The sequence below is a fragment of the Elephas maximus genome, chromosome 25 (genome assembly GCF_024166365.1).
Source record: "Elephas maximus indicus isolate mEleMax1 chromosome 25, mEleMax1 primary haplotype, whole genome shotgun sequence".
Classification (NCBI taxonomy): Eukaryota; Metazoa; Chordata; class Mammalia; order Proboscidea; family Elephantidae; genus Elephas; species Elephas maximus.
The window spans coordinates 4582330-4601689 of NC_064843.1; the positions used below are offsets into that span (position 1 = coordinate 4582330).

Here is a 19360-nt window from a genome sequence, read left to right on the forward strand (position 1 = left end):
TTCCCTGAAGCCCTGGTCCTCAGTGTGGCCTCCTTGCAGGAAATCGTCACCATTGTGGTGTTTGGGGTGGAGTACTTTGTGCGGATCTGGGCGGCCGGCTGCTGCTGCCGGTACCGTGGCTGGCGTGGGAGACTCAAGTTTGCCCGGAAGCCTTTCTGCGTGATCGGTGAGATATGACGGGGGTGCCGGGGGCAGGAGCCATCCACATAGAGGCACAGGGACTGACTCCCCTTCCCTCAAGGAGCTGGGGCACCCGGGAGGCCAGGGGTGGGCACAGGGCGGGATCACTTCTCAGAGTGGGGCTGACAGGGCACCGGGCAGCCTGTCCTGGTACGCCGGCAGGGCACTAGCAGTGTGGAGGACAGTGGTGGCCCTAGCCTCACCTGCCCTTGGTTGACCTGGACGGCTGGAGGCATCTGGCCCCACCTCCACCCACAAGCCCCCACCCTGTCTCCCACAGACATCATGGTCCTCATTGCTTCCATCGCTGTGCTGGCCGCCGGCTCCCAGGGCAACGTCTTCGCCACATCCGCGCTCCGGAGCCTGCGCTTCCTGCAGATTCTGCGGATGATCCGCATGGACCGCAGAGGGGGCACCTGGAAGCTGCTGGGGTCTGTGGTCTACGCCCACAGCAAGGTGAGCCAGCGAGGACTGGCCGACACCTCAGGCCAGCCGTCCTGGTGGCCTCCTCTCAGGCTGCCCCTCAGGACCTGGGCCACAGTTTTGTCCAACCCCCATTTCAGGACGTGGCTGAGGGTCTGAGGGTTTGCTCTGAGGGTCCTAGTGGGTGGATGAAGGGCAGTGGGGCTCCTGCCTCACCAAACCAAGAAGCTGGGCAGATCTGAGCAGCCTCCGCCCCCCTGCCCCCCTCTCTGTATTTCTTGTCCCGACCCACCTATCCCCTGACCCTTCCCTAGACAGCACCTTTCTGAGAGGCCCAGCCTCCTCCACCACCCCCACCCTGAGCCCTCTCGTTGGGCTTGGTGTCTTGTTTCCAGGATCTTTAGTGCAGGATCTATGCTCCTGCCCTGGGCACTCACCCGAGTGACTGTTTAAGCTGCGGTCTGTGGTGGCTGTAGGGTGGGACGTCCTTGTCATGGGCCCTCCCGTGTTGCCCTCTGTCCCAGGCCTCTGAGTGGCTGAGACCCCTCCCTCCTGTGCTGAGGCTGCCCTGCTTCTGGGTGGGCTTACCTGCTGAAATAGTCCTTTCCCCCCCGCCGCTTCATGTCTGAGCCCCTGGGAAAGGATGGGGCCAGGCGTCGGCTGGAGGGGCTCACCCCCTCCAGGTAAATGCAGTGGGCCTTGGGGGGTTAGTGGGTGGGCAGGTGAGCCTCCCCTGGCTTGCAAAGCTGTCTCCCCAGGCTCCAGGGCACGGGGAGGGGTCTTGGCTCTGATAGCACCTGACAGCTGCTGTTTTTTTGGCTCTAAGTTTCGAGGCTGAGTGGTCAATGGTGTCTGAGCTGTGAAAGGAGCAGCTCCTTCCAGCTCTGAGCCACATTGACCCCAGTACATAGGCCATGGGAGGCAGCTCTTAGCACCCCCTGGAGGCCCCAGCCCGAGGGTGACCCCCCTTCCTGGGGCTGGCATGGCCTCTGGTGGCTGGAGGCCTGCAAGTGGGCGCTGGCTCGACCAGGGTGACAGTTGGTCTGTCTCAAAGGAGCTGGTCACCGCCTGGTACATTGGCTTCCTCTGCCTCATCCTGGCCTCATTCCTGGTGTACTTGGCAGAGAAAGGCGAGAACGACCACTTTGACACTTACGCGGATGCGCTGTGGTGGGGCCTGGTGAGTCCTGGCTGCGTCAATGACGGTGTGCTCATCTTCACAGATGCTGGGTTTCTGCCTCCCTGGGCCCTCCCCGCACCCCCTGCATCCCCCCGGGCCCCCCTCCACATGCCCTCCTACTGTCTGAAGACACACCGCTCCTCTGCTCCCTGGAACCTGGCTGAGCTGGAGGGGCCGTCCCTCTGGGGCCACCTGCTGGCCTCTGTGACCACAGAAGCTGTGGAGGTGGTTGCATCTGAGAGCCAGGCTGTGCTGTCCCCACCCTCTTAAAGGCCCTGTGGGCTGTGCACTGTCCTTTTCCTTGAGTTACGTAGCCCAGCTTTTGGAGGGAGAGGGGACAGACATGTGTGCCCTGCAGTGTTTAAAGCCCACGTCTTTGAAATATGCTTGGTTTATGTGAACCCTTTCATGTGCCCGCCCCAGTGAGGGCCAGCTGTCCCTTGATCACCCAGGAAGGCCCTGCCCCATCTATTTCTAACTCGGCTGTGGGAAAGATTCTAAACACAGACAACCACCTCTCCACAGGGCCTCCCATCACCCCCAGAACATACCAGTACGCCGGCCAGGCCTCCCTTCCTCCCCCACTGCCTGCTGGCCTCTTGGCACTTCTGGTTACCTGGTCCAGCGTGGTCCCTGCATCCCCGTTCCTCTGTGGTGCATGCTCCCCTGGTCACCACTTGCCCCCTCTGACCTCGGCTCACAGGTCACCTCACTAGGTCTCACCTGCCTCTTGTCCCAGGGTCCATCTTCATCTGTCCCACCCCCCGGCACTTTCACCCCTTGGGGCCCTGGGCCCGGCTGGGTTTACCTGCACGCAAACAGATGCCTCCTTGCAGCCCCTGAGCCCCATGCAGGAGTGCCGCAGTGGCGGAGGCGGGGGGGTCTCCTTGCTCTTGCACCAGGCTGTGAGGAGTTGTGGGGGACTGTGGACTTGGGGTGAAATGGGGTAGAGGTTTTGTAATCACTCCCCCCACCCCGTGATGAGGAAGAGAAGACTTGGGGAGGCTTTATGCAATTGTTGCAGGGACAACGGACGATGAGCTGATGCTGGCCTCACGGGGTTCCTGGGTTTTGGGGGGCAGCTTCTTGTCCGTTCCGGCCCCAGGCATCCCTGTCCTCGCTGGCCTGCCCGTCGGGTGTAGAGGGCAGTGGTGCCCAGGTGGTGCCCCTGTGGCATCCCCTCAGTGAGGCCGTGTAGGTGCAGCCCAGTGACCAGAGCCCACTGTCCCAGATCACCCTGACGACCATCGGCTACGGGGACAAGTACCCCCAGACCTGGAATGGGAGGCTCCTGGCAGCCACGTTCACCCTCATCGGTGTCTCCTTCTTCGCTCTCCCTGCGGTGAGCACCCCTAACGCTTAGACAGGGTTATAGGTTGGGTGATGTGGGGTCCCCACGGGCTCTGCTGGGCTCCCAGCTGACCATAGGCTGGGATCCAGCCTCTCAGAGAGACAGGAGACACTGCCCATCGGACTGCACCTTGGGATTCAGAGGTGCACCATGGCTGCAGGGACAGCTGCCCTGAGGAACTGGGGGAGCTATGGGTCTCCAGGATGCAATTCTGACCCTGATGAAATGGGGTGTGGGTCCCGTGACACTGTCTGACCCCCCTGACTTGCAGGGCATTCTGGGGTCTGGCTTTGCCCTCAAAGTTCAAGAGCAGCACCGGCAGAAGCACTTTGAGAAGCGGCGGAACCCTGCAGCCGGCCTGATCCAGGTGAGTCAGAGAGGCTGGCCTCCCCACCCAGAGCTGCTTGGGGCTTGGGGTGAGGCTGTCGACTCCAGGTGTCATTCCTATCTGTGGGGGTCCCTGATTTGTGACCCCTGCCACACTGCAGGGCTAGGTCAGGGTGATGAGGGCATCTGGAGCATTGAGATCTTCAGGAGAAAGAGATGCAGATACCACGGAGGTGCTTGGGGCCATGGGGGCCACCCCTCAAAAGTCCCAGGGAGGGGACCACCTCATCACGCTCGTCACCTGGATGCAGAGCCTGCCACCGTGAGCAGTAGTGCTGGAGCCAGATTCAAGCCATGTCATCTGGCCTGCACCTCAGCTGTGGACCCTGCGCCACCCACCCCCGAGCTTATCTGAGCCATGGATCCTGTGGTACCTGCCCCTGATCTCACCTGAGCCGTGGACCCTGCACCACCCGCTCTGAGCTTGCCTGAGCTGTGGACCCTGTACTACCCACCCCTGAGCTCACCTGAGCCATGGACCCTGTGCCATTCCACTCCTGAGCTTACTTGAGCCATGTTGTGGACCCTGGACCACCCCGCCCCCAAGCTCACCTGAGCTGTGGACTCTGGACCATCCCGCCCCCGAGCTCACCTGAGCTGTGGACCCTGTACCATCCGCCCTGGAGCTCACCTGAGCCATGGGCTCTATGCCATCCCACCTCTGAGCTCACCTGAGCTATGGACCAGCACCGTCCTGCTCCCTAGCTCACCCACCTGTCCAGCTGCTCAGAGGGCACCCTGAAATCCAGAAAGTGCCTCCTGAGCTTGAGAATCACCAGGCGTAGTGCACCAAATGGTGCACCAAAATGCAAGGGGAACGCTGAAAACCTGAGCCGGTGAGGGGCCAGACACTCCTGCAAGCCCTCCCCAGAGTGCACCGACCTGGCAGACCTTCAGAGTGACCAGAATCTTCTACTGCCAAGTTGCATGAAGACCTGGGCTGGCATGTCTTAAAGGTGTCCCTCCTGTGGTCCTGGCCCTGGTCACCACATTTATGTATGTGTCTCTCAGCATCAACACTCTAAACAGCTACGTTTTTAATGCAAAAGAGAATAAAGAAGGGCAAAAATGCCCCATATAAATCCCACATTTTTTGACATTAAAAAAAAGTAACCACATGTACACGTGGTAAAGCTTTTAAACAGTGCGGGAATTAAAAGCACAGAAAGCAGCACACAGGCCTCTTCCTGCCACCCCGCTCCTCTTCTCCAAGGCCGTTCTTGTCCTCCAGAAAGCAGGAATGCCTTATAACCAGCTGCCTTCGAGCCGCTCCTGACTCACGGCGACCCCGCTCCTGACTCACGGCTACCCCACTCCTGACTCACAGCGACCCCATGTGTGTCTGACTCATGGTGACCCCACTCCTGACTCACGGCGACCCCATGTGTGTCTGACTCACGGCGACCCCACTCCTGACTCACAGCGACCCCACTCCTGACTCACGGCGACCCCACTCCTGACTCACGGCGACCCCATGTGTGTCTGACTCACGGTGACCCCACTCCTGACTCACGGCGACCCCACTCCTGACTCACGGCGACCCCACTCCTGATTCACGGCGACCCCACTCCTGACTCACAGCGACCCCATGTGTGTCTGACTCACGGTGACCCCACTCCTGACTCACGGCAACCCCACTCCTGACTCACGGTGACCCCACTCCCGACTCACGGCGACCCCATGTGTGTCTGACTCACGGTGACCCCACTCCTGACTCACGGCGACCCCACTCCTGACTCACGGCGACCCCATGTGTGTCTGACTCACGGTGACCCCACTCCTGACTCACGGCGACCCCACTCCTGACTCACGGCGACCCCACTCCTGATTCACGGCGACCCCACTCCTGACTCACAGCGACCCCATGTGTGTCTGACTCACGGTGACCCCACTCCTGACTCACGGCAACCCCACTCCTGACTCACGGTGACCCCACTCCCGACTCACGGCGACCCCATGTGTGTCTGACTCACGGTGACCCCACTCCTGACTCACGGCGACCCCACTCCTGACTCACGGCGACCCCACTCCTGACTCACGGCGACCCCACTCCTGACTCACGGCGACCCCATGTGTGTCAGAGCAGAACTGTGCCCCACAGTGTTCTCAGTGGCTGAGTTTTCAGAAGTCGTTCACCAGGCCTTTCTTCCCAGGTGCCTCTGGGTGGAGTTGAACCTCCAACCTTTTGGTTAACAGCCAACTCTGTTAATCCTTTGCACTGCCCAGGGACTCCCATGCCTCTGTATTTGTCCTGTGAATTTTTGCACCAAAGGGCGATGTCCCGCGCTCTGCCACTGCTTCTTCCCCTGTGGGTGTCTGATGGAAGGCACACACACGGAGACCATACTCTGGTCTCAGAGTTGAGGCTGCAACAACTTCCTCAGGGAAGGACACCAAGGTGTGTCCAGGGCTGCAGAGAAGTCTCTCTGGTGCACCATGTGAGCAGAGCCATGGAGCAGTGATTGGCAGTGGCATTGCTGGGTCGAAGGATCCTAATGGCTTTTGAGACTTTCTCTGGCAGAGGCTCATCTTTCTGCTGAGTGTGGGCCAGAAGCTAAGGCTCGCAGGGAACCTGGCCACCCATGCTGGAGGCTTTAGTCTTTGATCTTCATCAGTACGTGCATCAAATCTTCTCTTTCAGTAAGCAAGGTTATGTTATCTGCACATTGTAGGATCTTAATGAGTCTTCCTCTAATCCTGATGCTGTGTTCTTCATATAGTCTAGTTTCTTGGATTATCTGCTCAGCATACAGATTGAATAAGTACAGTGAAATGGTACAACCCTGACACACACCTTTCCTGACCTTAAACTATGCAGTTTCCTCTTGTTCTGTTCAAACAACTACCTCTTGATCTATGTACAGTTTGCTCATGAGCACAATTAAGTGTTCTGGAATTCCCATTCTTTGCAATGTTATCCGTAATTTGTTATGATCCACAAAGTCGAATGCCTTTGCATAGTCAATAAAACACAGGTAAACATCTTTCTGATATTCTCTATTTTCAGCCAAGATCCATCTGACATCAGCAGTGATATCCCTCTTTACAAGTCCTCTTCTGAATCGAGCTTGAATTTCTGGCCATTCGCCAACAATGTACTACTGCAACTGTTTTTGGTTTATCGTCAGCAAAATTTTACTTGCATGTGTTATTAATGATATTGTTTGATAATTTCCACATTCTGTTGAATCACTTTTCTTTGGAATGGGCAAGTATATGGATCCATTCCAGTTGATTGGCCAGGTAGCTGTCTTCCAAATTTCTTATAATAGACGAGTAAGCATTTCCAGCATTGCTTCCATTTGTTGAGACATCTCAATTAGTATTCTGTCAGTTCCTGCAGCCTTGTTTTTTGCCAATGCCTTCAGTGCAGCTTGGACTTCTTCCTTCAGCACAATTGGTTCTTGTTCATATGCTACCTCCTGAAATGGTTGAAGGTTGACAAATTCCTTTTGGTACAGTGACCCTGTGTGTGCCTTCCATCTTCTTTTGATACATCCTTTGTCACTTAGTAGTTTCCTGTAGAATCCTTCAATATTGCCACTTGAGACTTGACTTTTTTCTTTAGTTCTTACAGCTGGAGAAATGCTGAATATGTTCTTCCCTTGTGGTTTTCCATCTCTAGGTCTTTGCATATGTCATTATAATACTTTGTCTTCCTGAGCTGCCCTTCGAAATCTTCTGCTCAGCTCTTTTACGTCATCATTTCTTCCTTTTGCTTTAGCTACTCTCCATTCAAGAGCAAGTTTCAGAGTCTCCTCTGACATCCATTTTGGTCTTTTCTTTTTTTCTTGTTTGTTTGTTTTTTTTAATGACCTTTTGCTTTCTTCATGTATGATGTCCTTGATGTCATCCCACGTCTTGTCTGGTCTTCGATGATTAGTGTTCAATATGTCAAATCTGTTTTTGAGATGGTCTCTAAATTCAGGTGGGATATACTCAAGGTTGTACTTTTGCTCTCATGGACTCTTTAAAATTTTCTTTAGCTTCAACTTGAACTTGCATATGAGCAATTGAAGACCTGTTCTGCAGTTGGCCCCGGACTTGTTCTGACTGATGATATCGAGCTTCTCCATTGTCTCTTTCCACAGATGTAGTCAATTTGATTCCTGTGTATTCCATCTGGCAAGGTCTACATGTGTAGTCATTGTTTGCATTGTTGAAAAAAGGATTCGCAATGAAAAAGTCATCGGTCTTGCAAAATTCTATCATGTGGTCACCAGAATAATTTTTATCACCAAGGCCATATTTTTCGACTATCAATTCTTCTTCTTCATTTCCAACTTTTGCGTTCCATTCACCAATAATTATCAGTGCATCTTGATTGCATGTTTGATCAATTTCAGACTACAGAGGTTGATGAAAATCTTTAATGTCTTCATCTTTGGCCTTAGTGGTTGGTGCGTAAATTTGAATAATAGTCGTAATTAACTGATTTTCCTTGCAGGCATATGGATATCCTATCACCGACAGCTTTGTACTTTTTTGTGACAAAAACAACATACAGGTGGGATGGAGTTGTACAGGGGACAAGTTTTTGTATACTATTGAAGCTAAGTTGGTATTAATTCAAGCTAGATTGTTATAAATTTAAGAAGTTAATTGTAACTTCCAGGCTAACCACTACGAAAATAACTGAAGAATATATAGAAAAGGAAATAAGAAAGGAATTAAAATGGTACACTGGGGGAAAAAAAACAATTAGAGACAAAAGGAGTCAGTAACGAGGGAACTGAGGAACAGAGAACACATGCCATATAGACAGCAGACAGCAAAATGGCAGAAGTCCTTTCTTGTCAGTAATTACTTTAAAGAAGAATGAACAAGTCTGTCCGGAAGAAGTATAGGCAGAGTGCTCCTTGGAAGCAAGGATGGAGAGACTCTGTCTCACGTACTTTGGACATATTATCAGGAGGGACCAGTCCCTGGAGAAGGACATCATTCTTGGTAAAGGAGAAGGTCAGCAAAATAGAGGAAGACACTCAATGAGATGGATTGACACAGTGGCTGCAACAATGAGCCTAAAAACAGCAACAATTGTGAGAATAGCACAGGACTGGGCAGTGTTCCGTTCTTTTATACATAGGGTCACTATGAGTCAGAACTGACTTGATGGTACCTGACAACAACAACAATCACTTTAAATGCTTTAAATGTAAATAGATTAAATTCTTCAATGAAAAGCAGAGATTGGAAGAATGCATTTAAAAACATGATCAAGCCATATACTGTCTACAAGACACTCACTTTAGATACAAAGACACAGAGTGATTGAAAGTGAAAAGATGGAAATGATATTTCATTCAAATAGGAACCATAAGAAAGCTGAGATGGGTCTACTAATATCAGGCAAAATAAACTTTGTGTCAAAAACTGTTACAAGAGATAAATAATGACATTATATAATGATAAAAGGGTCATCCATCAAGAATATATAACAATTATAAACATATGTTTATCTAACAAAAGAGCCCCAAAATATGTGAAGCGAAAACTGGCAGAGTTGATGGGAGAAACAGTTCAACAATAATAGTGGAAGACTTCAACATCACACTTTCAATAACAAAACAACTAGGCGAAAGATAAACAAGGAAGTAAAAGACTTAACAACACTGTAAACTAATTAGTCCTAAGAGAACACATACAACACGTCACCCTACAGCAGCAGAATACGCATTCTTATGTTCACCGGATCATTCTCCATCATACCAGGAAACTGTGTGCGGGGCCGTAAAATAAGACTCAATAAATGTTTGAAAGTTGAAATCACACAGAGTGTCTTCCCTGGGCAAAATGGAATGAAACTAGAAAACAACACAGAAGGAAACATGGAAAATTCACAAATATGTGGAACTTAAACAACCCACTCTTAAACAACTCATGGGTCAAAGATGAAATCACAAAGGAAATTAGAAAATACTATGATATGAATTAAAACAAAAGCACAACATACCAAAACTTACGCCATGCGGCAAAAGCAGTGCTCTGAAGGAAATTTGTACCTGTAAATGCCTGTGTTAAAGAAGAAAGGTTTCAGATCGGCAACCTAAATTTACACCTTAAGGAACTAGAAAAAGAAGACCAAACTAAACTGAAAGCTAGCAGAAGAAAAGAAAAAAATAAAGACTAGAGCAGTGATAACTGAAACAGAGACTAGAAAAACAGTAGAAAGAACCAATGAAACGAAAAGTTGGTTCTCTGAAAAGATCGACAAAACTGACAAACCTTTAGCTAGACCAGTGAAGAACAGAGAAGACTCACATTGCTAAAATCAGAAATGAAATTGGGGACGTTACTGCCGACCTTACAGAAATAAAAAGGATTGTAAGAGGATACTATGAACAATTCTCTACCAACAAATCAGACAACCTAGATGAAATGGACAAGTTCCTAGAAACACACAAACTACCAGAACTGAATCAAGAAGAAATAGAAAATCTGAATAGACCTGTAACAAGAGCTTGAGTCAATAATCAAAAATCTTCTAATTAAAAAAAGCCCAGAAGCAGATAGCTTCACTGGTGATACCAAACATTTAAAGAAGAATTAATACCAACCCTTCTCAAACCCTTCCAAAACATGGAAAATGAGAGAACACCTAACTCATTCTACAAGGCCAGGAGTATCCTGCTATCAAAGCTAGACAAAAATACCACAAGAAAACCAATGTCCCGTATGAGTACAGATGCAAAAATCCTCAAGAAAATACCAGCAAACCAAATCCAGCAGAATATTAAAAAATTATACACCATGACAAGTGGGGTTTATTCCAGGAATGCAAACATGGTTCCACAGAAGAAAATCAGTCAATGTGATACACTGCATTAACAGAAAGAAGGAAAAAAATGATCATAACCACAGGGACTTGATGTGGGAGGAGCTAAGCCGCAGGCCCACTCCTCTCTTTCAGACCCCCCACCAACCACAGCAAGTCAGTGGAGTGTCAGTGCAGGTGTCTGAGCTCCTGGTCCTTGGTGGGGGCCGGGGGGGGGGGAGGCGGGCCCTCCTGTGGGTCCTGCTCCCCAGGCCCAGCCCTACAGCGAAACTCACTCACCCTATGTCCCCTTCACAGTCTGCCTGGAGGTTCTACGCCACCAACCTCTCCCGAACGGACCTGCACTCCACCTGGCAGTACTATGAACGCACCGTCACTGTGCCCATGTACAGGTACCGCCCTGTGCTCTGGGCCCTCGCCCCCTGTGCTCTGGCCCTGGAGACCTGGTGGCTTGAACCCTGGCCCCTCCTGGTGGCGACTGGAGCATTGATTCTGTTTAGTTTGCATTAGTTCTTATACCCATTTTTTGTTTGTTCATTATTTTGATTTTGTTTCTTTTTTCTTTGTATGTATTTTCCATAAACGTTTGTATTCTCCATAAAGGAGCCCTGTGGTTTTTTGTTTTTTTTTTTTCCAAGTACTGATTCCATGCTTTATGTGCTGTGGGCTTGTTTCCACCTCCATCCCCCTGCCCACTTGGCTTTTGCCCTTCGCTGTCAGTTGTGTTGTGTTGTGAGCGCTGCTTTTGGCAGCATGAGAAGACAGACCTCTGAGAGCCTCTCAGAGGTGAATGCCTCCTGGACCTGGTTCCACTCTGGACAGGATGGTGCTCTGCTGGGGGTCTCAGGCAAGCTCCTGGAGCTTTAATAATGCCAGGAAGACCTTGAGCCTCTACCCCCAGGGAACCAGGGTCCCTGCGGGGTGAGGAGAATGAGCCCCATCCAAGGCAAGCTCTGGTGTCAGGACCAGGGGACCGTACTCTCCTGGGGGTCTCAGGTGCCTCAGCAGGACACAGTACACAAACATCCCCCAGCGAGGGCTGAGGTCCTGCCAGCACAGGCTCCCGGAGTTACCGTGGTCAGTGGGCCCCAATTCACAAGGACACGAGGTCAGCTGGCCCGAGGACGCCCGTCACCCTGGGATTTGGGCCTCCTCTATCCACCTGAGCCTGGGGACTTCCCAGCCCAAGGGTCCCCCTCATGTGTGAGGGGGTTTCTGTCCACCTGGAGGCTTCACCCATGGGGGAGGGGGCAGAGCTCAGCTGGGACTGTCTTAGGCCCAGGGCAGGGGCTTCTCGAGGACCCTGAAATCCGTGATGGTCAGACAGGCCTGGGGCCATGCAGGAGCCCCACCGCATCCACACACCCCTCTCGCACCCTCCTGCCTCTGCAGGGGTGAGTCATCCAGGAAGGGGGTGCTGGGCATCAGCCATCTTGGTGGCTCCCTCCCCCCACCCCAGCATCCTTCCCACCCGAGCAGTGCCCCGTCTTCCAGGGACACAGGAACAGGAGGCCGTAGGACAGGTGCAACTTTGGAGAGGTCAAGGGCCATCATAGCTCGCCCACAGCTCCAGACGGGTGGAGCAGGAAGTGGCCTACCTAATTTTCTTTGTTCTGTTGTTTCCCCCACTTTCCTCAACTCTTTTTTTCATTTTCTTTTTCTGATCCCGTTCTTTTTTATATTTCCTTTCTTTTCCCTTTGTGTGTGTGTGAACACTTGAAAAGCTCGCAAACCCAAACGTACGGGGCCTCCAGGTAGGAACGCATGTCACCTGTGACGGACAGTGTGCTGTGGTCCCTCGTTCTGTCTGGGTTTGTCGGGAGTCCATACTGGCCCAGAGCCCGGCCAGTGGAGCCCTCGCGCCCCTCCTGGCCCACATGAGCTGGGAGGTTAGGCCAGAAGGCTGCTTAGGACGCCCCTCCCCTGAGCCCACGTTGGAACCTTCCTTCCTCTCCCCAACCCTCCTTCCCTGACTCGACCCCCCCACACACCCCCACCCCCGCCCCCGTGCTGCTTCTGACTGCTGGTCATCTTTGTCTTCTGCTTCAGTCCTGCTTCTGCTTCCATTTCCTCCCTGCCTGTTCTCAGAACTGCCGTCCCCTCCCCCTACTCCCCCACCCCTCGGGCCACCATCCTAGCTCTGGGGACCTGGGTCTGGGGGCAGATGCACTTCCCAGGCCAGAACAAACTTCCTCCTTTCCTGTGGGTGGAGGGGAAGGGGCGCCTGCCTGGGCCCCGTTGGGGTTCCCCCTCTGCAGAATCCCCGCCCCTGCAATCCTCTCGGGGCAGTTAGAGGGTGATGTGGAGGCCCTGGGAGCAGAGATGGTCATCACCAGGTGACTCTCACCTGAAGGCACTCTGACAGGGTGGCTCTCACCTGAAGTGCCCTCACCAGGGGGCTCTCACCTGAAGGTGTCCTCATCAGGGGGCTCTCACCCAAAGGCGGGAATGGGGTGGTTTCCCCAGACGAGGGGGGCTGGGATGCTACAGGAAGCTTCACCCCAGCTGCAGTGGCGAGGGTCCCCTCTGTGGAGCCTCTCCTTCCGCGAGAGGGGCCAGGCAGAGTGGACAGCTTTAGCCCAGGGCGAGCCTCCGTTTGGACCCCGTCCCTATCCCCTGTGGGCATGGCAGTAGGCAGCATGTAACTTCTGTAGCCCTAGAAGGCACAGGGGGGCCAGGCTTCACTGATGGGGTAGGTCGCTGGGTACCCTGCAGCGTCATCCCCACGACAGCCTTGGACTGCTGGCTGCAGCCCTCAGAGGCCTCGGCTGAGGTCAAGGTGCTGGCCAGAGCAGGACCTTCCTGGGCTCCTGGGCACTGGGCCATCAAGGCAGGGTGGGGCCCTCTTTCAGGCCCTGGCAGTCTCCTCCTCTCCCTGGGGTGATTACCTCCATCTGTCCCCCCTGCAGAGAGCCGATCCCTGGGACCAGGCCACCAGGAGTGAGATGCCACAGCATGTGGGAGGCTGCCCCTTGGGGCCTGGTGGCTGGTGCTGTTCTAAAGCCGGCTGCCCCCTGCCCTGCCCACCCCCCCCAAGCCAGCGCTGACCTCTCTCTGGGAAGGACCCTCACTCTCAGCCCTCTCTGACTGCACCCCCTCCCTGGCAGCACACTGTACCTCATCCTCCATCTGACATCCCCAGAGATGGGGGCAGGGCTCCGTGCATGTGTGGTGTGTGCTGGTGGTGTATGCACGGCCATGCCCCCCAGTGCCCCTCCGTCTGTCCTCAGTGCTGCTTGTGGATTCCAGACATGTCCTGTCCAGCTGAGGCACCAACCCCCATGTCTCTACCCTGCACCTCTGCTTCCTGCCCCACTTATTATCGTGGTGGGCTGGTGGAGAGGGTGGGGAACTGGGGTGTATCAACCAGTAAGCATGGTACTCACAGGCTTAATTTTGGTTATTTACCAATTTGTAGCACACAATTTCCCATGGGTTTCCATGTGGTGAAACCCATGTGAAATTATGTGCTACAGATTAGTAAGTAAACACAATCAAGCCCCTGAGTAGGTTGTTTATTAGGTAATCCATCCCAGGTAGGTAGGCGGTTCTGGGTGGTCTGCTGCCCTTGGCCTGAGCTGACTAGCCCACTGCCACTGGGCCTCCCATAACCCACCCACGGGGTAGATGGACCCTCTGAGGGAGAGAGAGTGCGTGCTTGGGGGGTGTACAGGCCCCCTCCCGGCCAGCACCTGCCTCGGGGCACCTGCTGGGACTGCAGGGGACAAAGGGGCCAGGTGCAGCCCCACCTACTCACAGCCTGCTGGGTTCCCAAGTGCAGGGCTCACAGGGACCTGGGAGCCTAGGCAGGGCTTTGGAGTGGGGCTGACCTGGGCATGGGGAGGGGCTTAGCAGGTGGAAGAAGACCATAACAGGGGCAGAACTGCAGAGTTCAGGGGTGCTGGGGGACAGCTCCACCTTGTGAGGATGAGAGATGGGGGAGAGCAGAGGAGATTGGAGCAGAACCAGAGAATTAGTCAGGGCCACTTGTCGGGGACTTGAGTGCCAGGTGCAGTCAGCTATCTTTTACTCAGAAGGTGAGGGGGGTGGCCATTGAGAGTGAGCAGGAGAGTGACACAAGGCACCGGCAGACCTAGGAGGATGAGGTGGGGAGGGGTCAGAATGGAGAAGCTGGAGGGGGGAGGATACGGGCAGAGCAAGAAGGCCCTGCTGCCTGTCTCAGGGAGTCAGGAGGTAGATGAGGGTTCTAGTCTGCACACGTTGTGTTGAGGGCTCTAGCCTCCAGGAGGGGACGGCCACACCATGTGGTGATCTGATCCCAGATTGGGTGGGGCTCAAGGCTTGGCGGAGGTCTGTAGGGGAACATCGAACTTTGAGAGTGTGGTCACTGAGATGCTGAGGACACAGAGGAGAAGCACCCCCTACCCTTGGGTTGGAGGTGCCCCTTCGGCCAGTCAGGGCTGGAAGGACAAGATGAAGGTCGGAGTGGGGTCTCTGGGTCTGGTGGGGCCCTCTGGGGGTGGTTTCCAGAAGGTCCAGGCAATGGGAGGTAATGGGGGTGAGGCCCAGGAGTCAGGGCCCTGGAGGATCCCTGAAAGCACGTGTGTCCAAGGGGGTGGCTGGTGGTGGAGGGGAGAGGACTGGGGGAGGGCTGGCTCTCAGGAGGGGCTTTCTCGCTCGGAGAGAAGTGTGGGGCACAGAGGTTCCCAAATGTCTGCAGGCACAGGGTTGCAAGCTCTGCCTGGAGCTGCCCCCAACCGCAGAGCGGCGGAATATGGGGCAGAGTGACCCATCTGGGAAGGGGGCTTGGAGCAGAGCCAGGATGGATTGTTGGGGGGCTCTGCAGCCTGTGGGCCTGACAGGTGGGGGCTCTTCAAGCCGCTGGAGGCACACCCTACAGATCTGAGGGGGCTTCTGCCCAGCAAAGCCCCTTCCTGTGACCTTGACGCCCCCTCCCAGCTTGGGCAGAGTGGCTCTGCGGAGAGAAGCTGGGGATCCTAAATATGTTGGGGGTTCTATTTTACAGCTAGCATGCCCCTGGGGGTATTAGGGAAGAAGGACAGGGGAGAGCTGGAAGCCCTCCTGTACCTGCTCTGGGGTCCCTGTGAGAGGCCTGGGTGGTGTGCCCCTCCCATTAGTGTCCGCGTTGTCATCGCAGGGAATGTTGGTGTCACCCCTCTGGGGATGGAGGCCCGCCCTGAGTTCCGGGTTGTCCCCGCCTTCACAAGCCCCTCTCCTGTCTGCCCCACATCCAGCCACTCCACAGGGGTGGATGGGGTGAGAGGAGGGGAGGGCACCTCCCTGGTCTGACTCCCCTGCTCCCCTCCCTCAGGCTGATCCCACCCCTCAACCAGCTGGAGCTGCTGAGAAACCTCAAGAGCAAATCTGGTCTCACCTTCAGGTCAGCAGCGGGGGCCCTACATTGGGAGGTCATGGGGGGCCAGGGCCAGGTTAGGGGAGGGGCCCCATGCTCGGAGGTCATGGGGGGGCCAGGGCCAGGTTAGGGGAGGGGTCCCACACAGGAGGGCTGCGGGAGAAGCCTAGATTAGGGGTGCTGGGGGAGGGACCCCACACTGGGAGGTCATGGGGGGGCGGGAGGCCCCATATGGGGAGAGGAGGGTGGGGCCAGGGCCAGGTCAGGGGAGGGGTCCCACATGGGAGGGCTGAGGAGAAGCCTAGAGTAGGGGCACTGGGGGAGGGGCCCTACGCCGGGAGGTGGAGGGCTAGGCCAGGGTCGTGGCACCCCACAGAGATGATGGGGGAGGGGCAGGGATAGGTGGGGTGGGGCCTCTCAAGGCTGGAGACTTTTCCCAGCAGGTTAGGGCTGAGGCCAGGAGAGGGTCCCAAGCAGGGTATGTGCCTATGCAGGTGGGAGGGGGATCGGGTGCCACATGGGATCAGGCCTGGCATGGAGGAGCGAGCCCCACTGGGAGGCCCGGTCGGTTGGGTAGGTGGAGCATTGCCCACCCTTGCACCATCTGCACCGGCTGTGGTGTGAGTGACGCCTCAGAGCCCCAGTGTGACCTGCACAGCTACCCTGGGTAGGCTGCCCCCAGCTGCTCTTTTCTGCACTCACTGACCAGGAGGCACCTTGCCGTGGAACATTCTGGCACCTGGGGTGGGGCAGAGGGGGAGCAGGAGGGCAAGCAGTTCTTGTGTGAGCCCACCCTCCCATGGGGGTGGGAGTCCTTGCTGTGGTTACTCCATGTCCCCCGGGGCTCCTAAGCTGGGTCTAGAGCTTTGGGGAAGTGTTGGGGGTCTTAGCCTTCCCAAAGGGCCCACTGCCTGGGTGGGGGTCTCAGCCAACCATTCAGGAAGCTCCTGGTGCGCTGGGGTATACAGACACAAAAGGTGGGGGCTTTTCACCTAGGACAGAGAAAGTGTCCCAGCCCTCTGTCCGCCCCAGGGTGGTGTTGGTGACACACACTGGGAGTGTCTCCTGCTCCTGCCTCCTACCCAAATCCACAGGTGTGCAGAGGAGAAGGGCTTGTCCCACGGGAGAAGTGGGGATGAAGGTGCTCACAGAGGCTATCCCCAACGTCTCTGCAGAGCCCCCACAGGGCAGGGTTGGGCTGTGAAGACGTAGAGATGAGCTGGGTAGGCTCGTTGCTGTGTTCAGGTCCCTGCTCTAGGCAGGCTGGAGCTAGGGAAGGGTGGCAGGTCTGGGGGTGCCCCCTGTGGCTATGCTTCCCCACACATGTCACTGGATGGGGCCTCTTTTGGATAAATATCATTCCTGGGGGGAGCCAAGGTAGACCAAGGGTGCTTCCTGGGGACCCCAGCTCCCAGTAGACTTTGGACCCAACGTCTTGCCTTGCTGTGTCTGTTTTGCCCCGCCTCTGTCATGGTGACTCAGATGATCTGCTTAGTAATGCCAGAATCTGCCTGGACATGGTCCTGAGGGGTCCAAGCACTGGTCTGCCATCTTGTTATGGGTCACTGGTCTGCCATCTTCTTATGGGTCAGCTGGGTAAAAATCCAAGCCACTAAGCTCTTACTCATTTATAATGAGTGTTACCTACAACCAGAAATAATCAACCCCAAATAAGAATGGGGCCCAGTAGCCATGCAGGCGAAGCGAGGCCTGGGGACGTTGGCTGGGTGGGGTTTCAGGTGACACTCACACACTCTTCTGCCTGTGGTGAGACCATCGGCTGATACCAGCCAGCACTGGAAAATTTCGTGGATGAGAATAATTCCATTAAGTTAAAAACGAAAAAAAAAAAAACAGAAGCAGCTCATTCTGTACAGAAAATTGATTGTGGAATTAAATTGTCCTATTAGAGCTTTTTCCAGAAAATACTTCCCAGTGGAAACATTATGAACATTGCTGTGATTCTGATTAAAATGAGCGTCCACAACTTCGGGGGTGGTGTGACCTCAGGGTCAAACCACTGTGTGGATCCCTCCAGAATTCCGCCTTCTTAGGTAGCTGCCTCCTCTGACCCCGCTGGTGCTCCCGAGAAGGACAGGGGCTCCTGGGGTGTGAGGGTAGGCCCTCAGTGGCTTCGGGGGGTTAGGCCCCTTCTCCTCCACCACTGGGCTTAACATGGGGGGCGTGACCCAGCAGACAGTGACTAACTCTTGCTCCTCTGTTTAAAGGAAGGAGCCTCAGCCGGAGCCTTCGCCAAGGTCGGTGCCCCCTCCTGCTCTCTGTGTGCTCTGCTGTGTGTGCGGCACGTTCGTGTTCATGTGTGTGCCAATGTGTTGTCCAGGGAGGGCTTCGAATGCAACCGTGGGCCCCGGACACACGCAGGTCCGCATTCGAGTGCTTAACTTTGTCCGAATGTGGCTGGTAGTGACGCTGGTCCTTAAACCACCTCTCCTGCACTCAGTGCCTCCTCCAGGAACTTGGGCTTGCTCTGCAGTGCTCGGAGGGTGGCTGGGGAGCTTCTCCGTGGGCTCCCCATCTACCCACAAGGCCAGCCCTGGGACCCCCTCCAGCTCCAGGCACACAGCCTGAGCTCTTGGCTGGTGGAGCCGAGGTAGGCCCAGGTGAGAGCTCGGAGCGAGCGCTCTCCTTCCTGACCAGGTGCCAGAGGGGAGTCCAGAGAGGAGGGGCCCTTTAGCTCGTTTACAGAGGAGATGGGTTGTTGAAAGTCTTCGGAGCGAGTGTAAGGGAGGCTGAGGTCCCGTGTCTTCCTTGGGAGGTTTGGATACCCTCTTCCACCTTCGTCCCCTTGGTGGATACTCCAATTCCCACTTTCTTGGATGCTTGCCCCATCGAGGCAGGCCAGGAGCTGTCAGGTGCTGCTTGTCCCTCCAGGCCCCCGCTTGCCCCCGTGTGGATGGCAGGGAAGTGACCACCTAGAGACTGGCCTCAGTTGCGTCAGACAGGTGCAGAAACAGGAAAACCTGTGAAATGGGCCAAGTGGGAAAACCTCTGCTGGGCTGAGAAGGGGTAGAAACAGTCTACTTCTCTAGTAATGAAAAACAGTCAAGAGCAGTTCACAAATCCCAAGTCTGACCTCCTCCAGGCCACCTTTGTGTGACCTTGCTGAGCTCCTGAGCTTTTCTGAGCTTGGACATGGCCCAGCGCCCTACCCTCACACTGCAGAGCAAGTCTGGGCCCCAGACCTGGTCAGAAAGGGACGATGCTCACCTGCCTCCCCCACCACCCCAGGGACCAGCCCTCCTGGGGCGCTCGGGGAAGGATTTGGATGGAGTGGCAGGACCCCTCCCCACCGCTGGAAGGGGACACAGCCCTCCTCCATCTCCCAACCCCACAAGGGGAGCATGGGGGGACTTGACTTGAAGAGATCGGCAGCACTTCAGCCTTGAGCCAGCCAGAAGCACAACCAAGGACTGGAAGCCTTCAGAGGGTTCCAGAAGCTCACAGTGCAGTCAGATGATGCTGGCTCAGCCCCAGTGCAGCCAGTTGCTGATGCTGGCCCCTCACTGTCCTTGTCGCTTGGAATGGAGAGTGTTCTGTGAGGGTGGGGGGGGGGCGTGTGCACAGCCCCACCTGGCAGGTAGAGTGCCCAGGAGATGCATTGTCACTGTTCCGTTGCCACCATTCATCAGCATGTCCTGACATTTCTCCAGGGAGTCTGCTAGAGAGGAGGGTGGACAGGCTGCCTCTGGGGCCGACAGGGCCTCAAGC

The 19360-nt window shown here is 55.0% G+C and overlaps 1 protein-coding gene across 8 annotated transcripts in view; it reads left to right on the top strand.

Annotated features, from left to right (window-relative positions):
* The window catches only part of KCNQ2 (potassium voltage-gated channel subfamily Q member 2), a 58774-nt gene that overhangs the window by 19222 nt on the left and 20192 nt on the right, over positions 1–19360 (top strand). For 6 of the 8 annotated variants that reach the window (XM_049869499.1, XM_049869500.1, XM_049869506.1 and 3 more), the window contains exons 3-11: positions 40–166; positions 461–636; positions 1658–1783; positions 3015–3125; positions 3406–3501; positions 10594–10688; positions 12021–12050; positions 15590–15658; positions 17860–17889. In XM_049869499.1, coding sequence (XP_049725456.1) covers positions 40–166; positions 461–636; positions 1658–1783; positions 3015–3125; positions 3406–3501; positions 10594–10688; positions 12021–12050; positions 15590–15658; positions 17860–17889 — 860 coding nt within the window. The remainder of the gene's footprint in view (positions 1–39; positions 167–460; positions 637–1657; positions 1784–3014; positions 3126–3405; positions 3502–10593; positions 10689–12020; positions 12051–15589; positions 15659–17859; positions 17890–19360) is intronic. The other 2 variants (XM_049869501.1, XM_049869503.1) reach the window with 1 other exon arrangement.